The sequence below is a fragment of the Pleuronectes platessa genome, chromosome 14 (genome assembly GCF_947347685.1).
Source record: "Pleuronectes platessa chromosome 14, fPlePla1.1, whole genome shotgun sequence".
In the NCBI taxonomy this organism is placed as follows: Eukaryota; Metazoa; Chordata; class Actinopteri; order Pleuronectiformes; family Pleuronectidae; genus Pleuronectes; species Pleuronectes platessa.
Window position 1 is genome coordinate 13,935,719 of NC_070639.1, and position 27,782 is coordinate 13,963,500.

Here is a 27,782-nt window from a genome sequence, read left to right on the forward strand (position 1 = left end):
TCAACGCGTCCGAGCAGCACGCACACGGCCGGAGAGAGATAACTTTCCCACAACGAGAAGTTTCCCCCTTTTCTTTTTTCTTTTTTTGCATGTCAGCCTGAATACAACTTGCTGCGATAACCGCAGGCGGGGGGTTAATAGGCGGCTTGTCATTGCGGCTCTTAGTGGGACAACTGCTGGCAAGTAATCTATTTTAAAAGTAAAGGCAGGAGAGGAGGAGGAGGAGGCGGAGGAGGAGGAGGAGGAGGGGGTGCATCACGCTGGTTTAGCCTCTTCCTCTAATGGGCGGCATGAAGAATGTGTGTTTTATGTCATCCAGTCCCCTCGCATGCTTCCTATTCTCCTGTTTCAACTCGCGCTAAGAAGTGACAGGCTCCAGCCGTGCCTGAGTCCAGAGAAACAAAACAACAATCCACATCAGGCTCCCATGTTCCGTTTTATCCCTCGGTCTCGCATTGTTCCAAATTACACGGCCCCCTAAATGAGTAGGATCCGAGGAGAGAACACGCAGGGGACCGTGCGTTTTTTAATGTTGTGAAATCTGATAGCTGCAGGAAAGAAGAAGAAGAAGGAGAAGAAGAAGGAGAAGGAGAAAGGAGAAGAAGTGCCTGTAATGAGAAGCAACCTTTGGAATTCCTCCTCGTGAAAATCCGATTCTGCTGTTTTTCCCCTCTCTTGTCTTTAGGCTTGAAGACATGATCACTAGCACCAGTATTTATGGTATGTTGATTTTTGTCATTATCTTCACTGTTGTTATGATTTCATATTTGCCATGTTTGAAGGGGGGGAAAGAGGCTGTTGTTGCAGTTTTGCATTTTTGTTTCTTTGTGCATGCATGCTTCATCTGCAAAAGTTTATTTAATCCAGGTTATAACATTTTCATGACAGTAGTCCAGCGACGAGGACTCATTATGTGATTAATTCTATATCGTAAGGATCGTAGGATCATTTAGGTTCAATGAACCGAGTGATAGTTAAATATTTCAGTCGGTTGGTTTTCCTGCTGGTTTTCTTTCTCTATATTATTGCACTGCTTTCATATTTTTGCATGCAAAACTTTTAATTATGATATTTTGGCCAATGCACAATGGATTTGAATATACCCAGAGGGGCTGCTAATTTTAATTTGGAGATTAAATCTTAAACTAAGTTGTTTCCAACATTTTCCGGTGTAGAATCTGCTCATCTTAAAAACAAAAATTAAAAATCACCTAAATGTAAAAATATTTATAGATGATATTATCATAATTGCTTGGAAAATGTCATGAATGTTAAGATTTAGGACAACATTGCAACTCAGGATCTCTGGGAAATAAAAGTTAATTTTGAATTGAATTATTAGCTCACGTGAAAATAGCTATTTACATAAAAACTAAATAGAAGGAAACGTAATTTCACAGATATACTATAGATTATGATTGATAATTATAAATGTGATAGACAATTGAAAAGTTAATAGTACAAAAAACGACAACACTTGGATTAGAGCAATACTATAATGTGACAAGACTGCCAAACCCCTTCTGCAATAGATTTGGAAAACGCACACTTGTGAAACTTATTTTAAGTTTAATTTACAAAGTTGCCGTGTTCTTTATTTTTTATTCACTTGTCACAATCTGTAGCAACTTGCCGGCGAAACTTTGAACTAATTTGCTCCCAAATTGGTTCAAAGGCAGTGTCAGAAATAGCTGTTACTCATGTTCTGGTGGAAATGCTTTGTGACAAGCCAGTAAATGGATCTGAGCGTGGACACAGAAGTCAGCAGAAGTAACAAGTTGTGCGCCGTCTCTCTTGATTTTTTTTTTGTTGCAAACACTTTGTCCCAAGTTAACCTTTCCCCAGCTCCGTCGAACAATTTACTTAATTGTGTTCGCACATTTCATTTGCATGTTTTGCTCTGAGAGGGAATTAACATCATCAGCAGCGAGCTGAAGTATGTTTTTACTCCTCTTCAGAAATAACAGCATTGCAGCATCTGTCACTCAGCGGGAGAAAAAAAAGTGTACATTACTACCACATTCATTACGCCTGAGTGTTTGGTTGTAATGTGTTTTTTTGTGAAGTGGGTTTTAAATTTGTTGGTTAGATTTTCATGTTATTTCATATTTAGACCCCCCCCCCTCCCTCCCTCCCTCCGACCCCCCCACCACCATGCATGTGTGATGTGATTTTATTATTGATTTGAGCTGCAAAGATATGGACACTGAGCAGGAGCGAAAACTGTTTATTAAATAGATGATATTTAAATCTATATTGGCAGTTTGCATACACTCTAAATTTACCTATACATCTGTAATACCTTGCTTGTATAGACTCTTCAAATGTATGATTTCATTTTATGCGAACTTCTCAGAAGATCACAGATTCATGAATTGTCACTTTGCCGTGCACAAGCCTAATCTTTGCGGAAGTTGGAGTTTGAACCTGCAGTGGAAGAGCAGATGTATCTTTTAAATCACAACGCATCTGCACAGAACAAACAAATAATAATCTTCTTGCAATTAGAAAAACCCTTCTCTCATCGATTTAATCATAAGTGTCCTAATTATTAAGTACCTGCGGATATTAATCAGTTCAAGCCCCTGGAAAGGTTAGTGTGTGTGTGTGTGTGAGAGCTCCTGCAGTGTGTGAGGTGGTGCTCGCAGGTCCTTACTTAACCCCAGACACCTCTGCTGTGCATGAAAGAAGCTTGACAGCTCTGTTAATTTCTGATAGGGCAGCACTTATGATCGCAATCTAAACTGTTGCTTGTCATGAATCTCTGTGCTGCAATTCGATGACAGATACTGAGCCTCCGGTCTTTATCAGCCTCTTTACACAATGATACACACGTGCACACCAAGAGATGGTGAATGTAACCAGCAACAAGGAGTTGGGTGAATTATATCACAGTGAAACCAGGAGAGATAGATAGAATTATACTTGTCATTTTGACTCGTGTTGTGTTGAAAAGGAATTGCTTGCAGATGACGGCCAAATGGTCTTTGCAGCTTCCAGAATGTTTTTATTTAAAACAATATATTTTCTAGGTGATTAAGAATTATCTAAATAATCTTTATTGCTGCTTTAGAAGCTCACATACATTTTTTCGTGCACCACATAAATCTATTTAATTTCCCATAAATTCAAGCTCTTTCTCCTATAATTAACACAACACATACTCCTGATTCATTGTCAGGGGAGTAAATCAAAAACAATCTCGGTCTTATTGCAGTTATCAGTCCGTGTGAAGTGATGTAGCGGCTCTAAATGTTCTGTGCACGTCTGAAGTGCACGTGTGAACACTACCAGTGATGACTTAAATTGACAGCACGACTTAAACCATAGGGGAAGTGGTGCACGGCGGCACTGACACGTTATACATGTCCGCTAATGATGACAATTAAAGGCAGCTCCTGGATGCCTCGAGCTGCCTCCGTGTGTATACACCCCCTGGGATGTCTGCAGGAGCTGCTGTAAATTGATGAAATGTTCATCTTAACAGAGGGATCTATTTGTCATTAACTGCAAGAGAATCCCACTCAGCCTCCCGACTGCAGAGATCAGTGCAGGATTGTCATCTTTAAGCAAATATGTTAAGTGGTGGTCTTTTCATATGAAGAGCGAGGGGAGTCCCCGGTGGAGTCAGACTCCGTGAAGAAGAAGAAAAAGAAAAAAGAAAAGCACAACATTTCTTCTTCTAAGTATTCAACATGTCCCACCCTCCTCCTCTCCTCCCCTCTCGCTCTCTCCCTTTCTCCGTCTGTCTCCCTCCCTTGTATCCACATCGCTGTCGTTTCCCTCATGGCAACTCGCTATGTTATCTTTGTGTGTTTCTCTCTCCGCGCTGACAATCCTCGCCGTGATCTAAGTTGGACTGCATTAGAAAGTGGAGGCAGCTGTCTGTTGCTATACTGAGGGACGTGTTTGCTCTACTGCGAAGATGAAGGACCACGAATCCTTGACATCCTCCCTTTTTTCTCCCCTCCTCCTCTTCCCACCATCTCATTTAGACACAGTGACTGTCTGCTCAGACTTGTTTTTTTCCTCTGAGTGACAGCATATGGCATAGACATTTTCTAAAATACATGTGGCTGCCATTGGCTGCTCGTACATCCCCTTCATATGTCTCCTAGCTACAGGTCTGTCCTTTTTTTTTACCTCTAATTCAGACAAAATACAGTTTAATCAAGGTGAGCAGATTCTAGTGGATAAACTCATGTTGATGAGCTGATACTTGTTTTGTTGTCACATACATAATGTATTTTTTAAAGGACTATGTGAATACATATATGCTGTATGTGTGTCTGTGTGCACATTCTATGTGTGTGTGTGTGTGTGTGTGTGTGCATGCAGGTCTGCCTGCCTTTTTGTCTTTGTGCTTTTTTTATTTCGGAACCACTTTTATGGAGGAGGCGATCCCTTTTTCTCTCTAATCGTTTTTTTTTCTTTTCAAAAAAGTAACTAATCACTCCCATATACATGCTGTGATGTTCTTATGATCCATACCATATTGCACGAAGCGCTTATAGGACCTCAGGCTCCCTAAATGACAGATTATAATAGAAACACTGTCGTAAGTCATGTTGTAGGGCTGGTTTATTCAGGCCATGTGTGCCAGGCAGGCATATTAGTAATGCAGAGTACACAGCATTTGTTGCCTCAAACTCCTCGTCCTCCTCATTTCCACACATGGAAACAGAGGCTTTGTTTCATCTCCTTCACTTGAAGTGTGTCTGCACTCATAAGGAGACAAGGCAGCGCCGAGCCTGTTGGGGATTGGCCAGAATAGACAATCCCCAGGTGTACGAAACTAGGTTTAGCACTAAGGCTTTTAATCTGGACTTGTAGGAGATTCATGTGCATTCATAGATTTGCCTCTGTAATTATCATACCCCCAGTGGCAGCCAAAGAGATGTTTGCCTAAATCACTGATGTCCTCATTACACTGTTTACATTTTAATTAGACATGCACATTTCTTCTTTCTCTTTCTTTAGTGGCCACAATGATTGGAGGTTTTCCTTTCTACTTGAGGTGTTGCCTGGTTGTTTAGCAGTTTCTTGCTTGATAATAGTTCATATCTTCTTAAGGTTGCCTCCGTACATCCGTACATCTCCCTGAAATGATCTATATGCTGTATTCTGTAGGTAAGAATATAATCTGTTGGATCTGAGTCGAGCAGTAAACAACTCTAGACAAAAGCTTGGACATATTTGTCCAGGACAAATACAAACAACCATACTACGCCATATATTTGAATTACAGCAGCAAACATATCTCCAGCTCAAGGACCCTGATTAAGAAAATCCACAATTGCATGACTTTTGAAAATCGCTGGCACTTTGAGCCGTCATTGTGCGCCTGAGTGCTGTTGCTTATCATTGAATAACCTTGGTTAGGAGAGTTTTTTTTTTTTCTGTCCTTCTTCCAAGGTGTTTTTTATTATTGCCGTGACTTTTGTATTGTGGGAGAGCAGCGAGCCTTTCACTGGAGGATAAGAGAAAACTGTATTTACTCTATTGAAATTCCCCCTGTGTTCTCGCAAAACACTGTCTGACTAATCTGGTAATCGAGGCCGCCATTTTAGCTGGACTGAAGAAAAAAAAGTGCAACTGGAGAACCTTGAAGTACTTTTTTTTTTTTCGTCACCTCTCCGCATTTGTCTGTTTCATCGGTTATTCTAAGGAGTGCAAGTTTTCTAATATTTACTTTTATTAAATGCAAATCCTCAAAGTTGTCTTGATATCATGCTCTGTGAATCGATATAACCTCTTAAATATTATAAAAAAGGATATCATCCTACTGCTGCGATAAAACCTCTCATTCTGTTGATAAAAATAAAATTTGTCTCACATAATAGTTAACCACAGCTATTTTATGTTCCCTTTGTTGTAATGGCAGAATAATAGTGTTAGAATTAATGTATTAAAATGCATGCTTGAATTAACTTGGATATTCATATTCAGGAGCGTGCCTGGATTTGCTTTAAATATAAAAGTTCATCTTTTGACTGTTTTTCATCCTCTCATTCATCACACCCCGTGCTAATTGCCTCAAATTGATATTTGAGACAATTAGCTAAAGCGATAATCAGACGAGATGCGAGCTTCCCGTGTTTTTTGTGTGTGTTTTTTTCCCCGCTAAGTTCTCAGCGATTCATTCATCCTCAGGAGGCGACGGGTGGCTGACAGGTTGGCAGGGTGCCAGGTACTGGTGGAGGGGGGCAGGGGGGGGCTTGAGTGCCAGGACGGAGAGAGGATGGGTTGAGGTCTCGCCTGATGGTGTGGAGAGAGGAGGGGGGGTGAGAATGACCAGAGGGAGGCAAAGGAGGAGAGGAGGGGGGGGGGGGGGGGGTGTAGAGGGGTAAGTACCTGCTGCCATGGAGGTTCAAGGTGTCAGGCTGTGGCGAAGCGGTGGGTGTCTGCGGTGACACTGCAGCGTGACCACGGCAGCCTGTGGAGAAGTGAGACAGGAGGGCTCTGTTCCCGGGGGCAGATAATGATGCTGTGTATTTCTTTACTGATTGAGTTGTATGGTGTTGTGTTAGCCGCATAAACCACAAACTAGAGGGGCACACAAACAGCGCGTACATCCGCCAAGGCCCGACAGTCACTTTATGAAAACCATATTTAAATTCACAGGTCTGGATTTATATTTTTTCATCAAGATCTACTAATTATTCTCTAATAAATCAAAGGAATGATTGAAAAAAGATCTCACAATGTTAAAGAAAGTGAAAAAACATCCTGCATCTGCCCCCTGATCCTAATCCTCACCTAGATGTTTCTTCCTTGAGCCATATCCCAGTTTTGTAGTAATTGATTCAGCAGTTTTCTGCATAATCCTGCTAAATAACAGACAAACAAACAAACTCAGACTCATTCACCCTGACGGAGGTAATAACCATTGTTTGCTTCGTGGGGGGGTGTGAGGAGATGGAAGTGAACCTGCGACTGCTCTCAACAATTTGCGTGTGCAGAAATAATTAAACACGAAACAGTGAGAAATATTATCTCTTTCAACACAACACATGTCGGTAATTTGATTTCATAAATTCGTATAAATGGTGTTAGTGAATAGCCCCTGCAAGTCGTGTTTGGCCTGTGGCCTATTTGACAGTCGCTCTTAGAGTCTACATGGAATTAGGTGAATTTAAATCAGGAAAAAATATATGCAAAAAAGAAAAAAAAGAGCACTCAAGAGTTCAGCATCATCACAGAGCTTTATGAGAGCTGACACTTCTTTTGTGTTCATTATCAGGAACTCACCTTGGGGAGTCGTGTTGACTTCGCGTGGTTCTGAAATAGCTCTGAGAGTGGACTGCCCCACGCCCGCTCGCTGCCTTCCACTCGCAGTGTCGGGGGAGGCAAGGTGGAAATGCCAAATGAAGATTTCACACAGTTTTGACTCGCACTTAAGCAAAGGAAATTAAGCCCTTTCTATCTGTTTGTGTTGCGTTTGATGTTACAACAAACAAACCTTAAAAATGTCTGACCGCAGTCTGCAGTAGTTTCACATTTGCGTTCCTCCAAACAGTTTGAAGTTTTTTAACAATTTCCACTGATGTGTCCAACTTGATTTGCTCACAGATCATTTTCTTTCACAGATCACTTTTATATTTTCACTCTAACATTTCGCCGACTTAGAGCAAAACGGGTTAATAGGCCTGCACACAGTTTATAACAGACTTTCTATACGGCGCAGAACAATAGCAGATTCATTTACTCGGAGCGTGATGTTTCTGCAGCCCAGACCCTGACTGCATCGCCTCTCCCACATCTTTAAATGGATCCCATGAGTCCTCGGCTCTGTTGTTTCCATAATTCATTTCAAAACTTCCATGCGGCATGGAGAGGCTAGAGGGGTGAAAAATAATTTTGTGTCTGAAAAAATTGATGTAGAACAGAGTCACTGCTTTATGCAAAGTGTGCCATGCCTTGGGAGCATGTGAGCTGGCATACTGTTGGAGGAGTGTGGGCCTGGGCTAAGGATGGACAGCGTGTGTGTGTGTGTGTTTGTGTGGGTGTGGGTGTGTGTGCGTGCGTGTGTTCCTGCCTCTGTGTCTCTATGTTCCTGTCAGTCTGTCAATAGGCCTAATGTGGCTCCCAAGAGGTACCTGGGGGAGACCCATCTAGCACCCAGTCAGCCTCTGCTGGCGGCCAAGCAGTGACAACGGTTTCCCACAGAGAGAGGAAGTGTCATAGTATGTATGTAAACCAGTGACAGATGACTGGAGACATGTGGCCTGTAGACACTGAGCCTGGAAGTAAAAGCAGATTTGCCTGCTCGCCTCCTTTTCTTTCATCCCACTTGAGACTTCAGAGAGCGAGCATCAGGCTCCGTAACAGCTCGGAATACATTGACAACAAGTCAAAGATGTGAATAAAGAGGATGCAAATCATTTGGCATGAAAAGACACGGGCTATGTGCAAAGGTTTTGTTTGCCTTTGAAAGGCGGCAGCAAAGGAGCTGGGAGTTTTTTTAGTGTGCAGAGCTTCAGGCTGCTTTTCTAGGCCACAGGTCATGTGGGTCAGTGTTACACTCCCCGCAGCCTCACTTCAACCTTCGGTCTGGAAATAGAACATGCAACGTCACCCAGCCAGGAGGGAGGTAGATTCCAGACCTCAGTGGCCACGGGCTGCACATGTGGAATCTGCTCATGTAGTTGACCCCAAGTGTTTGAAACTCAGAACGCTCCCAGTAGGGTATTGTTTTTTCATGCATACCCAAATGAGCAAGGCTTTTTACGAATTGCCTTACACAAAGTGGACCACTATACTTAGACTGTACTGTCGGCCGTTCACAATTCATCAAGGGAGCTCGGAGGAGCCGGAGGCCGATTTGTTAACAGTATGCACATAACCTGTAAGAGAAGCAAAAAACTGTGCGGTAGGTTTTTCTTACATTTTTCAGCCAGCAGGATAGTTGCCTACTTTAGTCTTCTAAGTATTCGTTGTAATAGATGGAGAACTGGCACACGTATCATAGTCATTTTACCACTTTACAGTAAGGAGGCAAAGTTTTCTTAAAGATGTCTGAACCTCTGCTATTAGGTTTATATCGCTTTTGTGTATCAACATAAAATCCCTTATTATTTCACGACATTAAAACAAAAATTGTAGTTTGTATGAAGCCCCCCATTGGTTTGGGTAAATTAGGACAATTTAAAAACATATTTGTCAATATTCAAATATCATAAAATATGAATTGTTTCTTCTATTAGCCATTTTTGTACTCCGGAGTACATCAAATATATACACTATAAAACTGAGTTGAATTGGGTTTCCAGAGAGAAAAGGCAAAGGGGAAATAAGAACAATATTTTAGAGTGCAAACTTATTCATGGTGATATCACTTGGAAATAATTATAAGGTGCCAATAACTTGATAGGGTGCAAAAGTGCTAAATGCAAACTGATATTGAAAGACAGACTATGTTCAGGTTTAGATTTGACCATGCACCTCCACTGAAGAAACCCGGTTTTGCTGTTTGTTTTTGTTTCTATCTTCTATGTTTATTTATGAATTTTTTATGCATTTTCAATTCTTTGGGTTTACCTGCAAATGCAAATGCTGAGGTACGATTCACGACAACTCAGGCAGAAAGCAGACATTTGTTTCCTAAACGCCAAGCAGTAAAATAAACACTGATCCAGCAGCGCTCCGGAAGCATGACTTGCATAAAAAGAGTCGAAACACAGTACGAGTGCAGCAACACGTGAGCATCAGTTGTTCTATCACCTGGATCCTGTTTCCTAGCGGCGAGCGTTTGAGCGAGGGGCTGCGTGTCCGAGTGACGCCTCGCGCTCCTGCTCTCTGTCCAGGGAAGCAAAATCCATCAGCTCTGATGAGTTCATGCTCCGTCGAATATATCCGTGCCAAACTGCTTATTGTGAGCTCCAATTGTGCTATTGTGCTATTCTCTAGTCCGCGCGGTGCAAAGAGCCAATTCACGTTGGAGCAACGGCTGACCCTGGGTTGTGTATATTGATGAGTGGGATTTGTTTCTTAATAGAATTGTGTCTAATTAATTAGCTTTTAATTGGTTGAGCTCTGAACATGCAAATGCAGCACAATGTAGAACAATCATTACTTTCAACTGCGTAAAGGACGACACATTGAGGTCGACACGATGAAAGGTGGGAAATGTTTTGTGTCTGTTTGCTCTGTTACTGGTAATTTATGTTTGGTGGAGTAAAAAAAACTTACCTGAGGAACAGATCTTTAAAACCCAGAAGGTGTTAATTTGAACAAAGAGAAGGTAGAAATGTTTAGAGTTTCTACCTCTCAATTTCTCTTAATCATCCCAATAACTTTGTGCCACATGTACAGATTCACTTTTTATTTTTTATTTTAATTTCATATTCTGTTAAAGAAATTATCCCAAAAATTATTCTAATGGCAGAGTAATGGTTGCTGTCTGGCCTGTGTGAAGGCAGCCAGGCTCTCCTCCACCCGCCTCAGTGGTTCACAGTTACTTCCAATACACAGTGAGAGTCCTCATTCATTTCTATCCGCGTTTTTGTACAAATACTGAGACAGTTGCAGTGTTGCTGGGCTACGGCATGTACACGTGTGTATTCTCTAAAAGATGGAGCTATTTATACAAAAGAGGAAGGTTTTTAAGTAATTCGTATTTTTTGTATTATTTAGTTTGCTCATGATGATAAAAGCTTTATATCTGTGCAGCACATTAAATTGTATGGACCACCAGCCGCTGCAGAGTTTCCTGCTTTTGATTGGTCGATATAATTATAATAGTTGATTTCAAAAAGCTATATAATTATACTAGTCTTTCAGAGTGTCAGAGTTTTTTCTGTACATGGCCTGCACATGTTTACTGAGAACTACGGTGTTACATGGCAGCTTCCTGGACCTTCCATTGAGACTCAGTGAACATCTTATAAATCATAGACATTTATAAAAATGATACTTTCATGTTTCTAATGTCACCATCATTTTCTGTTAATCTGCCACTGTAACACACTAAGTGTTGTGTTTTTATATTAAAGTTGAACTTTTACATCATTTAAACAGTATAATGCTGTGAATTATGATCACAGAGTTACATCATCAGATATACTACAATAAACATTTCACAGCTTTACTAACAAAAGAAAATGATTTAATGTTTTCCTGTCAATGCTGTTTTGAAATGAAACACATCAAACCAAAGCATAAATAATGTGATTTAGTCATGATTTTCTCAAGGAAAATTACAACACAAGTTACCACTGTTATTTCTAAAAGATTAAAACAATTATTATAGACGTTAGCTGTTGTTTTATACTGTACTATCAAATACTTAAAGGATCACTTAGCACTCTCAGGATGAATACATAAATACTTAGTTTGCTTCACTCAAGAGCTCCCAGTGTTTTCCTTTTCATTAGATTATATCAACATTTGTTTTGTTTAGCACAATACTTGCTATCTTTAACAACCTCATCACAAACTCATGATCAGTGAACAAGTTTTCTATTAGTCACTATTTAATATGACATTTCATCACTTTTAAGCCACTTAAAGAAAAAAATATTAAAATTTAGATTTTTTTACATAGTTTGTCACACACATAACAATAAGTTGTGTTACATTTCCCTGTTTAGATGCTGTGTGTCAGCTCCATGTTGCTGTACTGGCCACGCCACCTTAGCTCTCAGAAGCCATTGTTTGCCAGTGGGCGAACCAATCTTCCAGACAGCTCTTTCCTTGTAAAAGTTCCCCTCTATGGCTTCACTACTTCACTTCAGTAACTTTATTACAGTATAGCTGAGAGATTTCTATTTCATATTGACCTAAGATTGCTTCAGTTGTCTCATTTCACCTTTTGTATGGCCTGTGTTGCAGAAGTGACCTTCTTTGAGACTTGCAGTCGATACCACAGAAGGCTTCAGAATGCTTCAGCGAAAATCTAGCACCAGTCACGGGCAAACATCCTTTTTCTTTTTCACTTTAGTATTTTCAATTAGAGTTCAAGTTAAAACTTTTAGTCACCGAGCTGTGTAGGGAGGCCCTGTCTTTGTACAACAGAAGCATATTTCTCTATTGATCACCACCAGTGCAGTTACATTTATTTCTACATGAAAGCAGGGGATGCTTTTAGTCAAATTCAGAGTTTTTCCCCTCCCATTATTCTTAGTAGAAACAACAGATATATGTCTCTTTATTCTTGCTGTGCAAATATTTTAGAACATTAATGTAAAGTACTATACAATTTTTAGCTACGGGTTGAAGTTTAGAGACTTAAAAAGCGGGGGGTGTTTCATTTTCTAGTGTGATGACATTGTGCAGCAGCATGGAATCATGGGAGTTGTTGTCTTTTTGGCCAATAACCTTCATGGGTTGCTTGGTTCCTCTTTGGTTTTGAGCTTCTGTGACACAAAGTGCAGCAAACAGCAATGAATAATAATCCTTATCTATTGCGAATGATCAGTTCAAACAGTGGAGGGGAAGAACAGCCAACTGGCTAGCAGTGTGTTTTTCCTTGAATAAAATTGGGGATTACTTCAGGTTTGTTGTTGGAACCCAGAAAGCATAAGGATGTGGTCAATGTCAGCCTTTTTTGGCAAACATGTGCTGATCCAATCAAGGTGTAATCTGTATATTAACCTAAAATGACCCATGTGGTAAAATGTGAATATGGCCCGAATAGCAGTAAACTAATTCGGGCCATCTTAGACACCTTTGGTTGACATGCGGTAATGCGATGGCTTACTTGTGGCCCAGATCTGCCAAACAGGCGGTAGGTGGGCTGGATGACAGTGTTCGGTGTGGGCCAAATCTGGGCCAAAACAATTTTGCTATGTGCGAAGTAGTACACAAGTCAACAAAATATATAACATAGGCCTCGTCATATTTTTATATTTTATTGATTGTTATATCTTTCAGCAGTTTTTCTGTGAAAGGTTCAAATAAAGCCACCGGTTGTATCCGCCTGTTTGACAAGAAAAAGAAAATGTTTTTTTTTCATTTTCATCCTGATGTGTGTCTCGCTGCAGGATCACAGTGTGATCAATGAGGTTCCTTTACAATGTGATTTCCTTCCCCGTCTTCGCCAGGTTAACGCAGCTGTAAAATCTAATGGTTGGACGTGTGGAGTAATCACAGCTGTGACTCGGACCAGTGAACAAGATAATCTGTTAATTTCCAATGGGGCCTGGCCTGTTGGTTTGTAAATCAAGTTGACTTGCTCCTGGTGCCGTTGAAGGAAAACCAGAAAATCCTCCTAAAATCTTCACTTCCCTCTTTACATTTTTTACAGAACTTTGGGGATTGAAGATGTTAGCGAGGAGCTTTTGGTCAATGAGTCTTCATGTAGCAAGGTCACAATCTGCCTCTTTTCTCTTTTGAAGTGTTTAAGTGATCCCCGGAGAGGCCGAACAGTTAAGTTCATATAGAGTCTCGCAAAGAACCACCGCCTCTCCTGTACTTGAGCGCAATGGTTAAACAAGTTTCACCAAGTTCAACGACTGTGTTCTTTTAACTAACAAGCCATTTGAGTATTCATCAGTATTCTGCGCTGCGGAACACCATGAAGCCCGTCATCCTATAATTGTCTGAGTTTTGTTCTATGTACAAGTTCTGGTTGTGTGTGGAGCGCTGTTAGTAGTTTAGTATGTGTGTGGATTTAGCTCTACTTAGGGCAGTAATGGAAGATGTAGCCTCGGGGGCCTCTTGGCCTGAAGAGTCATGGTTTAATGAGCATCACTGAGACAGAGAAATGACAGCTCGGAGAATCTCTCAACCTCACGATTTATGGTATTACAGGGAAAAATGAGAAATGCATGTTCCCCTCTAGCCAATATAGTTTATCATTAGCTCAGACCCAAAACCCACAGGATCCGAGAGTGTCCAGCGTACGCAGCAGAAAAACACATTATGTTGTAAAAATGGAAGTTTTTAGAAAGTGAGCTTAGCAAATGACATATGATGTCATCTTTATTTCTGGTTGTTAACAGTTTATATCTGGTTGCTCTGCTACACTGAACATTTAGTCTTCTTTTAAGTTTGTAAGTAACACATTTATTATGCTGGGTGCAAATGAGCAACAATCTTATATAGATGAATAAGTATTTCTATTTGTGTATGTTTTCCTTTTGTCAACAAATGCCATGAAAAGATCAAAACTAACAGCGTGTTTGTTAGTCCTGACTCATCCTGTTTATTCCTACTGAGGATATAAATCATTAAAAACAGGACTCAAATGTTTTTACTTCATTGTAAGCACAACAGCTGGCCTCTGTGGTTTTAAACAAACGTTTTCTTGCTGCCAGTTAAAACACATTTTGCACATGTGTCACTGACTCACAATAAACTGCAGTGCATGTCCATTTTTTTATGGAAGGAGGGAACCAATCTGCCTCAATGTCTCCGCAAGGCTGCTGTGCGCTCACCAGTACTTTTTATTATACCAAAACATTTACACAGATACTTTATACAGTAAAGTATCTCACCAGTACTTTTTATTATACCAAAACATTTACACAGATACTTTATACAGTAAAGTATCTCACCAGTACTTTTTATTATACCAAAACATTTACACAGATACTTTATACAGTAAAGTATCTCACCAGTACTTTTTATTATACCAAAACATTTACACAGATTCTTTATACAGTCATATGCTTTTTACTACAGCAGAATTTTATTTAGAGTTGTATTTAAAATGGGCATTTGTACAGTAAAATTTTGAAATGATTTCTGAGTGGGAACATTTACAATTCAGATGAATTATTCAGATCATTAAAGTCTCTGTGGCGGCAAATGGTTTTATTCTGTTACAAACTCTTAAAATAATGTGCTGCTCTGCAAATTAAAATGGAGTGGTGACTCCATTTTGGTCATTTTAAGGACAACGTGGACAGCGGACATGTGTGTATGGGAAACCAGCGATGGACCCGGACTCACAACTCTCACTGGTTCATCAGGACACTTGCACAAGGGGTTGGGATCTGAGCAAATAGTATGAACACCTCGAAGTGAAGCAAATAGATTTGTAAAAAGACAAACATGTGTCCAATGTTTTCACTGACTGTATCAATACTCTCTGCATATCAAGGTCCAGATGCGTCAAGATATCTGCACTCACCTCACACTCTGCCTCACGAGCTGCAGGACCTACAGCGCGACCTATAGCCAACAGTCGACGAGTATGAACTTACAACATGCCTCGCTGCAGCAAAAACACAAGCACTTCCACTACTGCACAGCCAAGTCCTGATTCAAATCACTTTATGTCTGCCTGGTTGAGTGTAGGCTGTTCACCTGCCGAGGCACAACACGGGGTGAGACGAGGTGAGACGCCGCCCTGCAGCGGGAGCCTGTCAGGCTGAACTCAGGGCAGAGTTAACCCTAAGACGAGACATATTTGCAACACACATTTGAAGATCTCAGGCAACAAAAGTCAGAGGCACAAAGGCCGACAATAGAGAGGCGCTCAAAAGGTGGAAATGAAAAACTATTTTTTTTTTTTCAGCTCTGGAAGTGATACACAGTTTTCACTCATAACAAAAGGGGTTCTTGTTATTTTTTTTATTTGAGTGTCACAGATATTGTTACATTTAATGTTAATGTGCAAACTTAAAGATACTTGCAGACACTCTCAAATATACATATATAAAGACTAATATATAGTTTAATAACTCCATACATATTTGCAATTCATTTTTTGTTTTTATCCTATTTATAATTGACTGAATGGGAAGAGAAGATCAAAACATTCACCTACTTTGTTATCGAGGCTGTCAGACCACATTCTTTTGCTAATTCTTTATCTAATAGTTTTACAGTTTTATCCTTTCTGAGTCACTGTCAAAGAACATCAATTCATGTTATACTCATCATCTCAAGATATTTCAGCTATGACACGTTTTCACAAACACAGGCTGTAAACTGGAGATACACAGCATGAACATAAGCAAATGTTCATTCGGCTTTTTTCACCAGTTTCATCTGAAATATTCTGCTACAGGAAAAGTTGTTTATTATTCTCAGATAGTTTAAGTTTGAATAGACTAATTCACTTTGGACTGACACTCATTGTCGTGGTGCTTGACTGTCAGGTTAAATACAATAGACATATTGTGACCGTTTGCTTATACAGTCATCTTCTTCCACCTTTTATATCGGGATTGCTGTAGTATCCTCTGCACTTATGTGATCGTGTGGATACTTGTAGTAGTGCGTTGCCATGGGTGGTCAGACTGTAATGTATGGGCAGTAGTCCTGGAAAAGACAGTGACTGAGGGAGGCATATCTTTTCTAAATGAGGGGTTAAATGGCACCGTGCCATCTAAAGATTGGAATTACTGCCACATGAAGCTCTAAATTGAGTTTAAATAGTCTTAACTTGATCTGTGAGATGAATGGGACTCGGTAGCCGCGCTGATTACCGCTCCACATTGCACTAGAAAGTTTCGCTCCACCCCTACTTAGAATATCTGCGGTGGATTTGAATATGAATATGAGCTTGTTTTTATTTATAAACGTAATTAACGTTTGCCTGCAATATTTGCACGCTTGTCAAGCAGAGCGGTCCTTGTGTGCGGAATAAAAGCAAAAGCTCCCATAATTATGTTTACGTCCGGAGATGAAAATCCCAGGGTTGTAATGATCAGTAATTATAAATACTTTTCAGCATGTCTACGGCCTCAGCTGGGACTATTGTGTGGAGTGAAGTGCAGAGTTTGTGCGGCTTAATTATGACATTGTACATGACTAAATGCACCAGGCTGCTTCGGCTCAGGCATAACACTTCCAGTGCATAATCACGCTCAAGTCTGACTTTAAAGAGCTCATTACAGTTAGTTTTTTAAAGAGTGGCTTATTAAACACAGTTACCTAATAGGCATCTTTGGTGGTGCAAATTGGTAAAAATGGTAATGAGTCTGATTAGGCCACGTTTCAATTACGACAGCTTTCACTTCCCTCCCCCTCTCTCCCCCCCGGCCCTCCCACCTTCCCCTCCCCCGATCCCCCCCCCCCCCCCAAAAAAAAAAAAACAACAGAGGAAGGAGAAGTCCAGCTCTGTATGCTTGGGAATCCTCCTGGAAGGCATTTTGCTCTCTCGCTTTCTCTTTCTCAATCTCTCTCTTTCTCTCTCATACACACACACACACACACACACACGCACATACACATACACATGCACAGAAAAAGGGAAAGAAAACCGCTCTGCCACCTCTGTGCTTCCTTTCAGCAGCACAGTAATGAATAGAGAATTGTGCAAGCGGCGGTCCAATTTACTCGCTGGGAAATTGGATGGACAGAGTGGAGGCCCACTCTTGTTTGCTTAAAAACGGCCGAGGCTACCAGATTAATAGTTCCCCAAAAAGGTCAGCATCTCTGTTTCATCGATGATGATCACTGAACCAGAAATTAAACACCACGGCGCAGCGTAACATCCTGGCATCATATGCCAAATACATTTCAGCTCAACCTGATGGTCTGTTTGTCTTTAATGACTGAGAGATGTTTTAGTATTTAACATACATTGCCAGTATCAGTTTCAATTATAGTGACGATACAGTTTTTTTGTGCTGGACAGATATGTGCTGTCTCAAATTAATACATTCAAAGATGAATCATTCAGATCTGACCTTTAAGACAAACGTGTAATCAATAAAAAAGAAATGCATGCACTTTGGACAAAACATTATTTTTTTATTTGATGGTCATCTTAAAATTACCATCAGGGATTATACAGACCTGTGAATGGACAAACAGTCACAGGACGCATTTGTTGGTGGCTGATGAGAGGCATTTGAGCTCGAGCCCCAAGGCTATCTGAAAACATTCCATTAGTGGAGCGCGCTTTAATTCCACCATTTCACAGAAAGATATGAATGTTTGTATTTAAATATAAATATCGATATTATAATTAAAACCAAATTACAGTATCCCTATGCTATTGGGCTGTGTGTCTTAGTGCATAATTGTGCATTTTTGTCTATTTATGTCTTATAACACTATGGATATCAGAATCAGAATTGGCTGTAGTATGTGAAAACATATTTTTAACGATACTCACAGTGCATTCGATCAAAACTGAACAAGTTAAAGAATCCTACAAAAATACTTAAATTATAGCAGTGGATAGCTCAGACTGTACTGTACTGCAGCATGTGAAAAGAAAATGGTGTATTGACCAACTCCATAACACGTGTACACCATATTTATATTGGTAAAAGTATTAACAATATATACATATATTTGTTTTTAGATACATTTACTATTCATACCAACGTCTTCATTTAAACCACATAAATGTGATTCATATTCAATACGGTTTGCTTTATACCCATTAAGAGTAGTCTGGTTAATGCACTGAATCATAAAAAATAAAAAAAAACTAACAATACAAATTGTGCTGGCTTGTATCATTGTATGTATCGATCAGTATGAACAGAATTTCTTATTCGAGTATTTCTATATAGACAGCATGTCTTCTCAGGCTGTTTAGCAGCGAGCTGTATGTTGACAATCATCTTGAATGTCCTCCTTTCTGTGAAATACCTGGTTCTCAGATCTCAAGTACACTTTGCAAGCAGCAGTTCTTTGATTGTCCAAAGTGGCGGAGAGGATTAACAGTAATACAAGAATCTCACTCAATAAGCCGTGTGCAATTATGTTATTGAAAAAATGTGATTCGAGTGTTAATGAACACGACTCAGTGATTTTTTTATAGAAACCATTATCCTGATACTTGGCCCGAGTTGTCAGGAAATGCTGTGAATGCCTAACATTGTTTTGGCAGAGATTTCACTACTAGCTGCTGCAGTTGTGAAGAAATATTTTCACTCTGGAATAATGAGGAGAAATGTTCAATTGAGATGTTGAGGAATTTGTAAAAAAAATCATTTTAATGTAGTTTCAACAAGCTGGTGCATGTGTGTCTAAAGCTTCTATGGGAAATACATTTGCACTTTAAACCTCTACTGTTGCATTGCACATACATACAAACCTACAAATAATAGCTGACCTTGTGAATGAAGAGTGTTACTTAATTTAGGTTTTCTAGACAATGTTGACAGCTCCATTTTCTCTAGTTTATTTTCCATGTGTACACCTTGACCAAGGTCCAACAGTCACATGGAGCACAACAATTTGCATAAACATCAGTGCCCTAAATATTTTTGTTTTAATCAAAGATAAAAAATTTCTTAAATGTATAAAAATTCCTGGACCCTGCCCCCGATCTGGTCCACACCAAAAAATTAGCTGGTTATCTGTTAACTAGTTTTTGAATAATAAGCTTACAAATTTTGCTTTTGAACCTTTTGTCAAATTCATTCTCAAATTCGTTGTCATAAATGCGATTATCGCAATTGTTACATACAGTTTGATGAACCCGTCTGTTCCAGCACAGTGTGGCCACTATATTTGTCTGCCTTGGCTTTTTGCCTCACATATTGTTTTTCTTAATCATTAGCTTGGAGGGCTGACAACCATGTGAGCCATAGCATGGATCTCTTTGACTAAAACCTTGTAAATTAACACAATTAGTGCAGCATCATCCTGCTAATTAGCTCCTGGTGTCTAGTGTGGCGGGTGGGCAAGTAGCTGGGAGGGAGTCGGAAGGGAATCTGCTCTGCCTCTGGACAGTCGCTGTTTTTTTTCTTTGCCTAAATCCTTTGATATGGACTGAACCCACTCAAGTATGAAGTATAGCAGTGCAGCGCCTGATCATAATGAAGCCAAGGACCATTGTAAGAGCCGGAGACGGCTTGGTTAAATTCTCTTTCACATTATCTTGGAGCTTTTGCTGAGATTAGTGTTGATTTAAGATTTGCGAGGCTCTGCGCACTATCTCTGATTGTTTTGAGCCATAATCTCTCTAATAGTCCACATTCTTCAGGGATATATACATCAACTGATAATCCCAAACAGAGTAAAACATGACAGCGTGTGTTAAACAAACTTTTATTCGCAGATTGACTTTGGGGTTTAACATGATTATTTATGTCATTCAAACCCTTATAAAGAGGCTGCAGAGAAAAGACAAGTGAAGCATGTTTTTTTTTTTTTTTTCCTCTCCTCCCTCACTCTGTGGACGAGGAAGCAGCAGGCAGACTGGATGTGGATGTAATTCATGCTGGGCTGAGGGGTTTGTGTGATGAAAGCAACGGAGCGCTGCCAGGGAAGATTGCTTTGCTGCTCTCCTCCAAGCAGATTTGAAACTGTCTCAGAATGCCTCAGATGAGAGTTGGATTATAGACTGACCTGCAATGTCTGTGTCATTCGGCTCTGTGTTGGGTGGATTATACCGCGCTAACCAGGTGTTAGATCCCACATCTGTACACTGACCGTGATGCGTGTTCTCTCAGTGCTGTCTGTTTGTCCTATGGCAAACATTTGGACTGGAATGCAAGTTCTCCTGATAAAAAAAAATCAAAATACTGTATATTATCACATTTTTCTTTGTAATTTCCCACCCGGTCTTCAATCAATTACAAAAAACAAATGAGCTTTTCTTACTCCACTACTTACTGTATTATACAGAGCATTTAAACACATCAGAATATTGTTTTTTGGATGATTATGAGCCATGATTTGATGCATACGTTGACATATTTCTCCTTTATGTGGAATATCTAGGTCTAAAGATGCAGTGGACCCCAGAGCACACACAATGGGCAGAGCAACACTTTGACATCTCATCCACTACCCGCTCACCAGCACACAAAGTAGAGGCCTACCGGGGGCACTTACAGCGAACGTACCAGTATGCGTGGGCAAACGATGACATCTCTGCACTGACTGCCTCCAATCTGCTCAAGAAATATGCAGAGAAGTACTCTGGGATCCTAGAGGGCCCAAATGAAAGAACCCTGCTGTGCTCCTACTCCGATAGCACCACCGGACTCATGAATGGACGAAAGTCAGAGAATGAGTCCTGGCAGGAGGGGATTTACCCAATGAACTGTGCTCCAGATGTTATATCTGTGAGCAAAGCTGGAATGACAGCTGCCCTACCCCCTACAGATGTGTCGGCTAGCATAGGCAGCTCCCCGGGGGTGGCCAGCAGCTTGTCTGAGCCTAGCTATTCCAGCAGTAACTGTGGGAGCCACACAGCCACTAGTCTCCACTCGGGCCTCCCCTCTCAGGAATATACCGCCAGCTACAACGGCTCCTACCTACACTCTAGCTACAGTGGCCAGAATACCCCAGCCCTCCCCTCCCCACACCCTTCCCCTTTGCACAGCGCTGGGCTCTTACAACCCCCGCCCCCACCTCCTCCCCCTACCTTAGTGCCGAGCTACAGCGCCGGGTCTCCAAACCTTCCCAACTACAATTATCCTCCAACAGGGTATCCTTCCCAGACTTCTGTTGGCCCTGGTTATAGCCCTGGGGGAGCACCCCCTCCTTCTGCTTATCTGCCGTCCGGTATTGCAGCTCCAACCCCAATCCCTCCCTCCACACTGCCGGGCTACACCTACCAGTCCCATAATCATACGCCGATTGCACCAACACCTTTGAATGGCAGCACATCCAACTCATTAAAACGAAAAGCTTTCTACATGAGTGGACATGGAGATATGGACTCCAGCTATGGTAATTTCAACTACAACCAACAGCGCTCTTCACAGAGCCCAATGTACAGACTAACGGACAGTGGTGTGTCAGACTCAAACAGGGGCAATGGTTTTGAGAGAACTGCTGAAGCTTCATCTTTAGCTTTCAAGTCAACCAAGCTGCCAATGACCTCTGATCAACAAAGGAAATTTAACATGCACCCTGGCAGAGCACTAACTCCTCCATCCTATGGATCAACCAAAAGCTCTGTGGGTGACCTCAGAACTGGAGAGCCCTACAGCAAGTTTGGATCTCCCATCATGAGTGAGCAAACTGAGGAGCACAGGCAGCATCTCTCTCACTCACTAACAGGGCCAGACATCGGTACGGCTACCTCGTCCATACACGCTGCAGAGGAGCAACTGAAGAACAGTGATTCCAACCTGGTGGAGATGGTGACCTCGGAAATCCTTCAGCATGGCCCTCCGGTGGACTGGAGTGACATTGCAGGTCTGGATATGGTCAAAGCAGCCATCAAAGAGGAGATACTATGGCCCATTTTAAGGCCAGATATGTTTAGTGGACTTGCCACATTACCTCGAAGCCTCCTTTTATTCGGACCTCAGGGAACGGGTAGAACGCTGCTGGCCCGCTGCATGGCTAGCCAGCTAGGGGCTGCCTTCCTGCGACTCAGCAGCTCAAGTCTGGTGACTAAGTGGCTGGGCGAAGGGGACAAGATCATCCAGGCTGCTTTCCTGGTGGCCCGGTGCCGCCAGCCGGCTGTGGTGTTCATCAGTGAAGTGGACCTGCTGCTGTCCGCCCAGCTCAGTGAGGAGAGCCCGGTGAATCGCCTCAAGGCTGAGCTCCTCATGCAGCTTGACAGCATTCTGACCTCTGCTGAGGACCATGTCCTCGTGGTGTGCTCCACCAGTAAGCCGGAAGAAATCCCAGAGTCCCTTCGGAGGTACTTTACCAAGCGACTGCTTATCCCCTTGCCTGATGGGACGGCACGACATCAGATAATCAGCCAACTGCTCTCACAGAACAACTACTGTCTTAGTGACAAAGAGATGTCACTACTGGTTCAGAGGACAGAGGGCTTTTCAGGACTGGACGTGGCCCAGCTGTGTCAAGAGGCTGTAGTAGGTCCTCTCCATGGCATTCCTGGTGCTGACCTGTCAAGTATCCATCCCAGTCAGATGAGACTGGTCTCCTACCAAGACTTTGACAATGTGTTCTGCAAATTCCAGCCTAGCATATCACAAAAAGAACTTGACATGTACACTGAGTGGAATAAAATGTTTGGTTGTAGTCAGTGAAAGAGACTCATCAAACACAATTTCTCTAAACCCAATAATTAAATACAAAGTGAAGTATTTGGCCTTCAGTGAACAAGAAAGAAAAACAGTGGCGACATTGACACAACGTAAAGGGATTGTCAGCGAAAGACAGACGACAGTCTGGACATCACACATTTGTAACAATTAATGAAATGCTTTACATGGCTTAAGCCATCTACTCACTAAAACTAAAAAGACTTGACGAAGATACCCCCCTTTTTGTATATACATATATACATATATATATTCAAATATATATATGTATATAGTAAACTGCTGATCTTGAGATTTAGTTGCTATCAAGTGCCTGAGGTGGTGCTGTTTTTAATTTGTTTTTGTTTCTTTGCCACACAATCTCCATTGGTGACATGTGCTAATATAAAAGCTTTAAAATGAAACAAAAAACTTAAAACCTGCTTTTTATTCCCCCATTTGAAACTTGTTCTGCAGCTGTGTCCGTTTCGTGCTCTCTGTGAACAGTTGTGGTTATTTTGAGGTAAACTGAATTTATTGATATCAGTTTTCATTGGGCTTCATCAGCTTACACAGGTCTTCATGTTCGTGCATGTTCAATAACATTGACATTCATATTTGTTTCCTTGCAAATTTACAGTGATGCTTCACTAGCCTCTCCACTATAGATGAAATTACAAAAAAAATATTATTTCAAATGTGACTGCAAGTTAAACAATAAATTACTATGTAATTGCTGTTAAAATTTTGTTACAGCAGTAATTTTCTTTCGGTGTTCTCGATTTGAAAACTCAGGAAAGTGATATTGATATGTATAGTACCTCATAGGCTTGTGTTGAAGCTTTACAAACTACAAGAGCATTTGACTTGCATTTGAAACTCCACCAACAAACCATGTAAGGCTACACAATACCTCGAATAGCTTAAAATGACTTCAGAAGGTTCATATGATGAATGTAGGAGAGTATTTTCTGGTTTATTTGCAAAACATGATCAAGTAAGTAATTGGATTTGTTTGAAATAGAAAGCATTATCATGATTAGAGATTTGCCTGTGAAAAGAATTGAACCATTGTGTATCTTGAATTGTAGCCTCAAGGCCATTTCTGTTTGAGTTATATTTCCTGTCGGGGAAAACCTTCACTTCCATCACGTACAATGATCTTGTTCTTCAGTTCACTGTTTGCAGAAACGGCCGTTCAGCTTGTGGTGACACGCAGCTCCAGAGACATTTAAAAAAAAAAAAAAACTGCAGACAAACATCTGTGGGTTTAGGAAGACATCTCGCCCTGAGCTATTTCATTCCATCCTGCTGCTGTGTTATCAATAATGAAACCTAAGGATTATGTATCGCCTAAGTTCCTTTCTACCTCAGTTTGTTAGTTATCTCTGAAAAACAAATTCACCAAGACTGCGAAATGTCAGCACCTATTCCGCACCGAGCAGCATCGTGCTGTTCGCGAAATCTATTAGCTTTACATTTTGCTCACGCCCCAATATGTCCCTGTTTCTCACCACATGATGCACTTAAAGGGGAATACCACTGAACACTATGCCTTTGCCTTAGGACAATTTGGTCTGTGTTAGCTTACACCCACCAGTGGATCATGTTGCCGTTGCCTTTTTCTTGCCCCTGAATCTGTGATGTCAAACAGAAAATCTCAATGTGAGAGCATCCATGATGATGCCACACACACACATATTTCCCTGCGTTAAACCAATTCCATTAGTTTCATATAATGTACACAGAAGAATTGCTCTGACCTTCTCAGCCGTAACTGCAAAATTCATGAATTGAGTGGCATTCCTTTTTAAGAGCATGTCTCAAAGGCTCGTCTCACAAGGTCTGTACACAAAAGGCAAGTGTTATTTTTTGGTCTATTTTCTCTTCATGCTTAAAGTGTTATAGTGTCATTAATCACGTTGCGCTGCCATTAATCTGTACAGTTTTCCATGACATCTCCGGGACACCTGAATTGGCAAGTAAAAGTATTGAATGTATTATGTCCTCTGAGCGGTAAGGAAAGCAAAGCACTTGCACAATGAGAAATGCCACTGAAGTAGAGAGCACTGTATGTGGATGATACTGCAGAGGCACCATAGGACCTTGTGTTTGTTTTCAAGCGGGGTCCCTTCATGTTTGCCGTCTATTGCACATATTTTACCACTTCTTTTTATCAATCTTATTACATAGTGTGCATATTGAATAACAGCCACCTGGTTTGGTATTGTTAACACTGGCAGACCTGAATCAGGATGTTTCCAGATAATCTGAGCAAACAGCAGAAACACTACAAAGCTTCAAAGACAGAGTTAATAAACTTGCATGGTAATGCAACACAACACAATTTGATTTTTCTAGAGCCCGGATCCATTCATTTGTCAAATTAAAAGTATTCACCACAAAATAAATTGTGTATACTGTACAAAAATAGACATCAGTGTAGAATATTAATACCCATTTCACCTAATTTTTTTTGAGGGGGGGGGGGTGTTATATCGATTATAATAGCAAGACTTATTGCTAGAATACACCAAACATGGGGGGGTCAATTGTCAAAGGAAATTACAGATAATTTATTAATCTTCAAACGCAAAACAACATTTTCTGATGTGAAAGTCGACCAATATTCATGTAACAGGCATTTTTACACTTTCACTATAGAAAAATGAAGGAAATGAACAGAAAACTCCTTAAATATTGTGTCTTCAACTATTGCACCTTGAGGTGTTTATTCTAGTCCCATCTTTTGTCTTAAAGCCAAAGCAAAACATCTTTCTTTTGAATTTGATGAGAACACTTTTGACGAAGTTTAACACAAGTTTGACACAAAAAAAGTGAACATTTTGAATTGGACATGTTCAAGCTCTCTCATTGGGCTCAGTTATTGTATCACATCATAATATCAAGAGTTAAATAAGAGTTTACTTCAATGTGTGAGTTCTGTGGAACATGTCAGATTCAATGAACAGTGATTATCTCATATAGAAACATGACTCATTTGTTTATCTCTGAAATGGAAAAGCAGCACAGATATTAGCAGAACATTTCATATGTCACCGTGTTTTCTCAGAATCTAAATGTGTTCATGATTCCATGATTTGAATAAGTGATATTGTTCATTGCGAGGTTTTTGATGAGAATTTGATAAGAAGCCCTAAGTGCCATTAACAAGCACAGATTTCACGAGTTTAAGAGGTCGACTGTTCATGAACTTGTTAAAGGGGAAATACTCCACTCACATCAAGAAGTACTTAAATCACTCAGACAACAATGGACATCTTGCCAGATATTTGCTTTAGTGAACCAAAGCACAGTGCAGCGGTGGGCACACGGACAAAAACGTACATTTTGTATCTATTTTTATTTAGTTTTTATCACAACTCGACAGTAAAAAGACTTGATCGGAGGAAAACAATTACTCACGGTGTATATTTCACATGCTGTAGATGATATCATTAAAAACCAGTCATTCGTTATTGAGGGTGATGCGATCAAAGAGCCTAGACTCACCAACAACAGTTGAGCAGAACCTTTGAAAAGCACATGGAGTCTGACAGCGACGCCGACTCAGTCACTTGAACCATTTTTTTGTTTTCTTTTATTTCAAAATCTATCAGTATTTCTGTATTTACATTTGTGGAGACCTGCTTAAGATTTTGATTCCATCCTTGTGTAATTTTATAGTCTGGCATTCTTTATAACCATTTCTACCTCATTACTACATATTGTACATGTAGTACTTATGTCCTGTCATTTTGAATGTCATGCATTTGTGGATTAAAACTTTAAAAAAAAGAAAAAAATAATTAAAAAAAATCAAAGCTTGCCCTTGAATCTGAGCAGTCTACCTCAAAAAGACTGTCTTTATCAAATACAAGTCACAAAAAAATAATTAAAAAAAGAAGGCACCTTGAGGGCAAAGATGAAGTTAACCTGCACATACAGTACTGACGTGCAGTTTATTTACAATGCCATGTTTTCATTGTGTTGTGGGCTGTGTAGGTTTTCTACAAGGTCTCCAATGTAAATTCATTTACTGAGACATAACAAATTGCTTTAATCCTTTGTCAGCTGTTGTAGTGCGCATGTTAATGTGTATGTATGTGCACTTGCAATTTTACATGCAAGTATGAGGTGGACAACATTACGATTTGAACAATTTGAATTTTCACTTTTCATATACATGTACAGAGAATAAACTTGCACATAGCTGTATGTATTGTACATTTGCTAATGATATACAGCATACATACGAAAATGCACCACATACATGTTTATATGTGTGTATGTATTGCCATACTTACAGTACAGTCAATTTAAATGTATTTTAATTTCAAGGTACATAAAGGTTATCGGAAAATCTGAATAAAGATGTTTTGTTTTTTTTTGTCCTGAAAACTGGATTGCATTTTGTACCTTAACTTAATTAAATTTTGGTGTGATTGATATAAGCCTGTGCTATTTCCATTCCAAGCTTGTTCAAAACTCATCTTAGTTTGGAATACATCATTTCTTGATTTAAATGGTGTTTAGCAAAAAATAAAATATGAAAAAAGGGACTATAATTGAGCTTGCAGCGGTTTACAGAGGCTAAGTTAAAGGCTTACTTTCCATTGCACTCCTCCCACAATCATACCTCTTATGAGCCACAATAATTTATAAATCCAATGCTGTGTTTTTGTTAGAAAAATGAACAGCGATGCATTTAAAAATCCACTTTCCTGCTATCATTAGGAAGCGTGCGCGTGGGAAGTTTATGTGCCATTAACATTAATGAGAACAGACACTGCTTATTGTGCTTGTGCTGGTTTTTATCCCACGATTATGACAACATCGGATGCAAGTGGGTGCACTTTGTCATTAGATAAACTGCTTCTATTAATTCATGACTCTATATGTTGGGGGTGAATAATACTGCTTTCTCACAAAAAGTTAAACACATTGTGCACCAACTGTTGTGTTATT

At 40.3% G+C, this 27,782-nt stretch overlaps 1 protein-coding gene across 1 annotated transcript; it reads left to right on the forward strand.

Annotated features, from left to right (window-relative positions):
- Positions 1–27,268, forward strand: fign (fidgetin). Its single transcript, XM_053440560.1, has 2 exons — positions 1–720; positions 20,584–27,268. The coding sequence occupies exons 1-2, from the start codon at positions 696–698 to the stop codon at positions 22,818–22,820; spliced, it is 2,262 nt and encodes a 753-aa protein (XP_053296535.1). The 5' UTR covers positions 1–695; the 3' UTR covers positions 22,821–27,268.
- The last annotated feature ends 514 nt before the right edge of the window (positions 27,269–27,782 follow it).

Bases quoted from the DNA above. Each gene is read 5' to 3' on its own strand.
- fign (XM_053440560.1), top strand. From the start codon at position 696: ATGATCACTAGCACCAGTATTTATG. The intron at 721-20,583 runs GTATGTTGATTT...TGGAATATCTAG, and splicing joins CACTAGCACCAGTATTTATG to GTCTAAAGATGCAGTGGACC.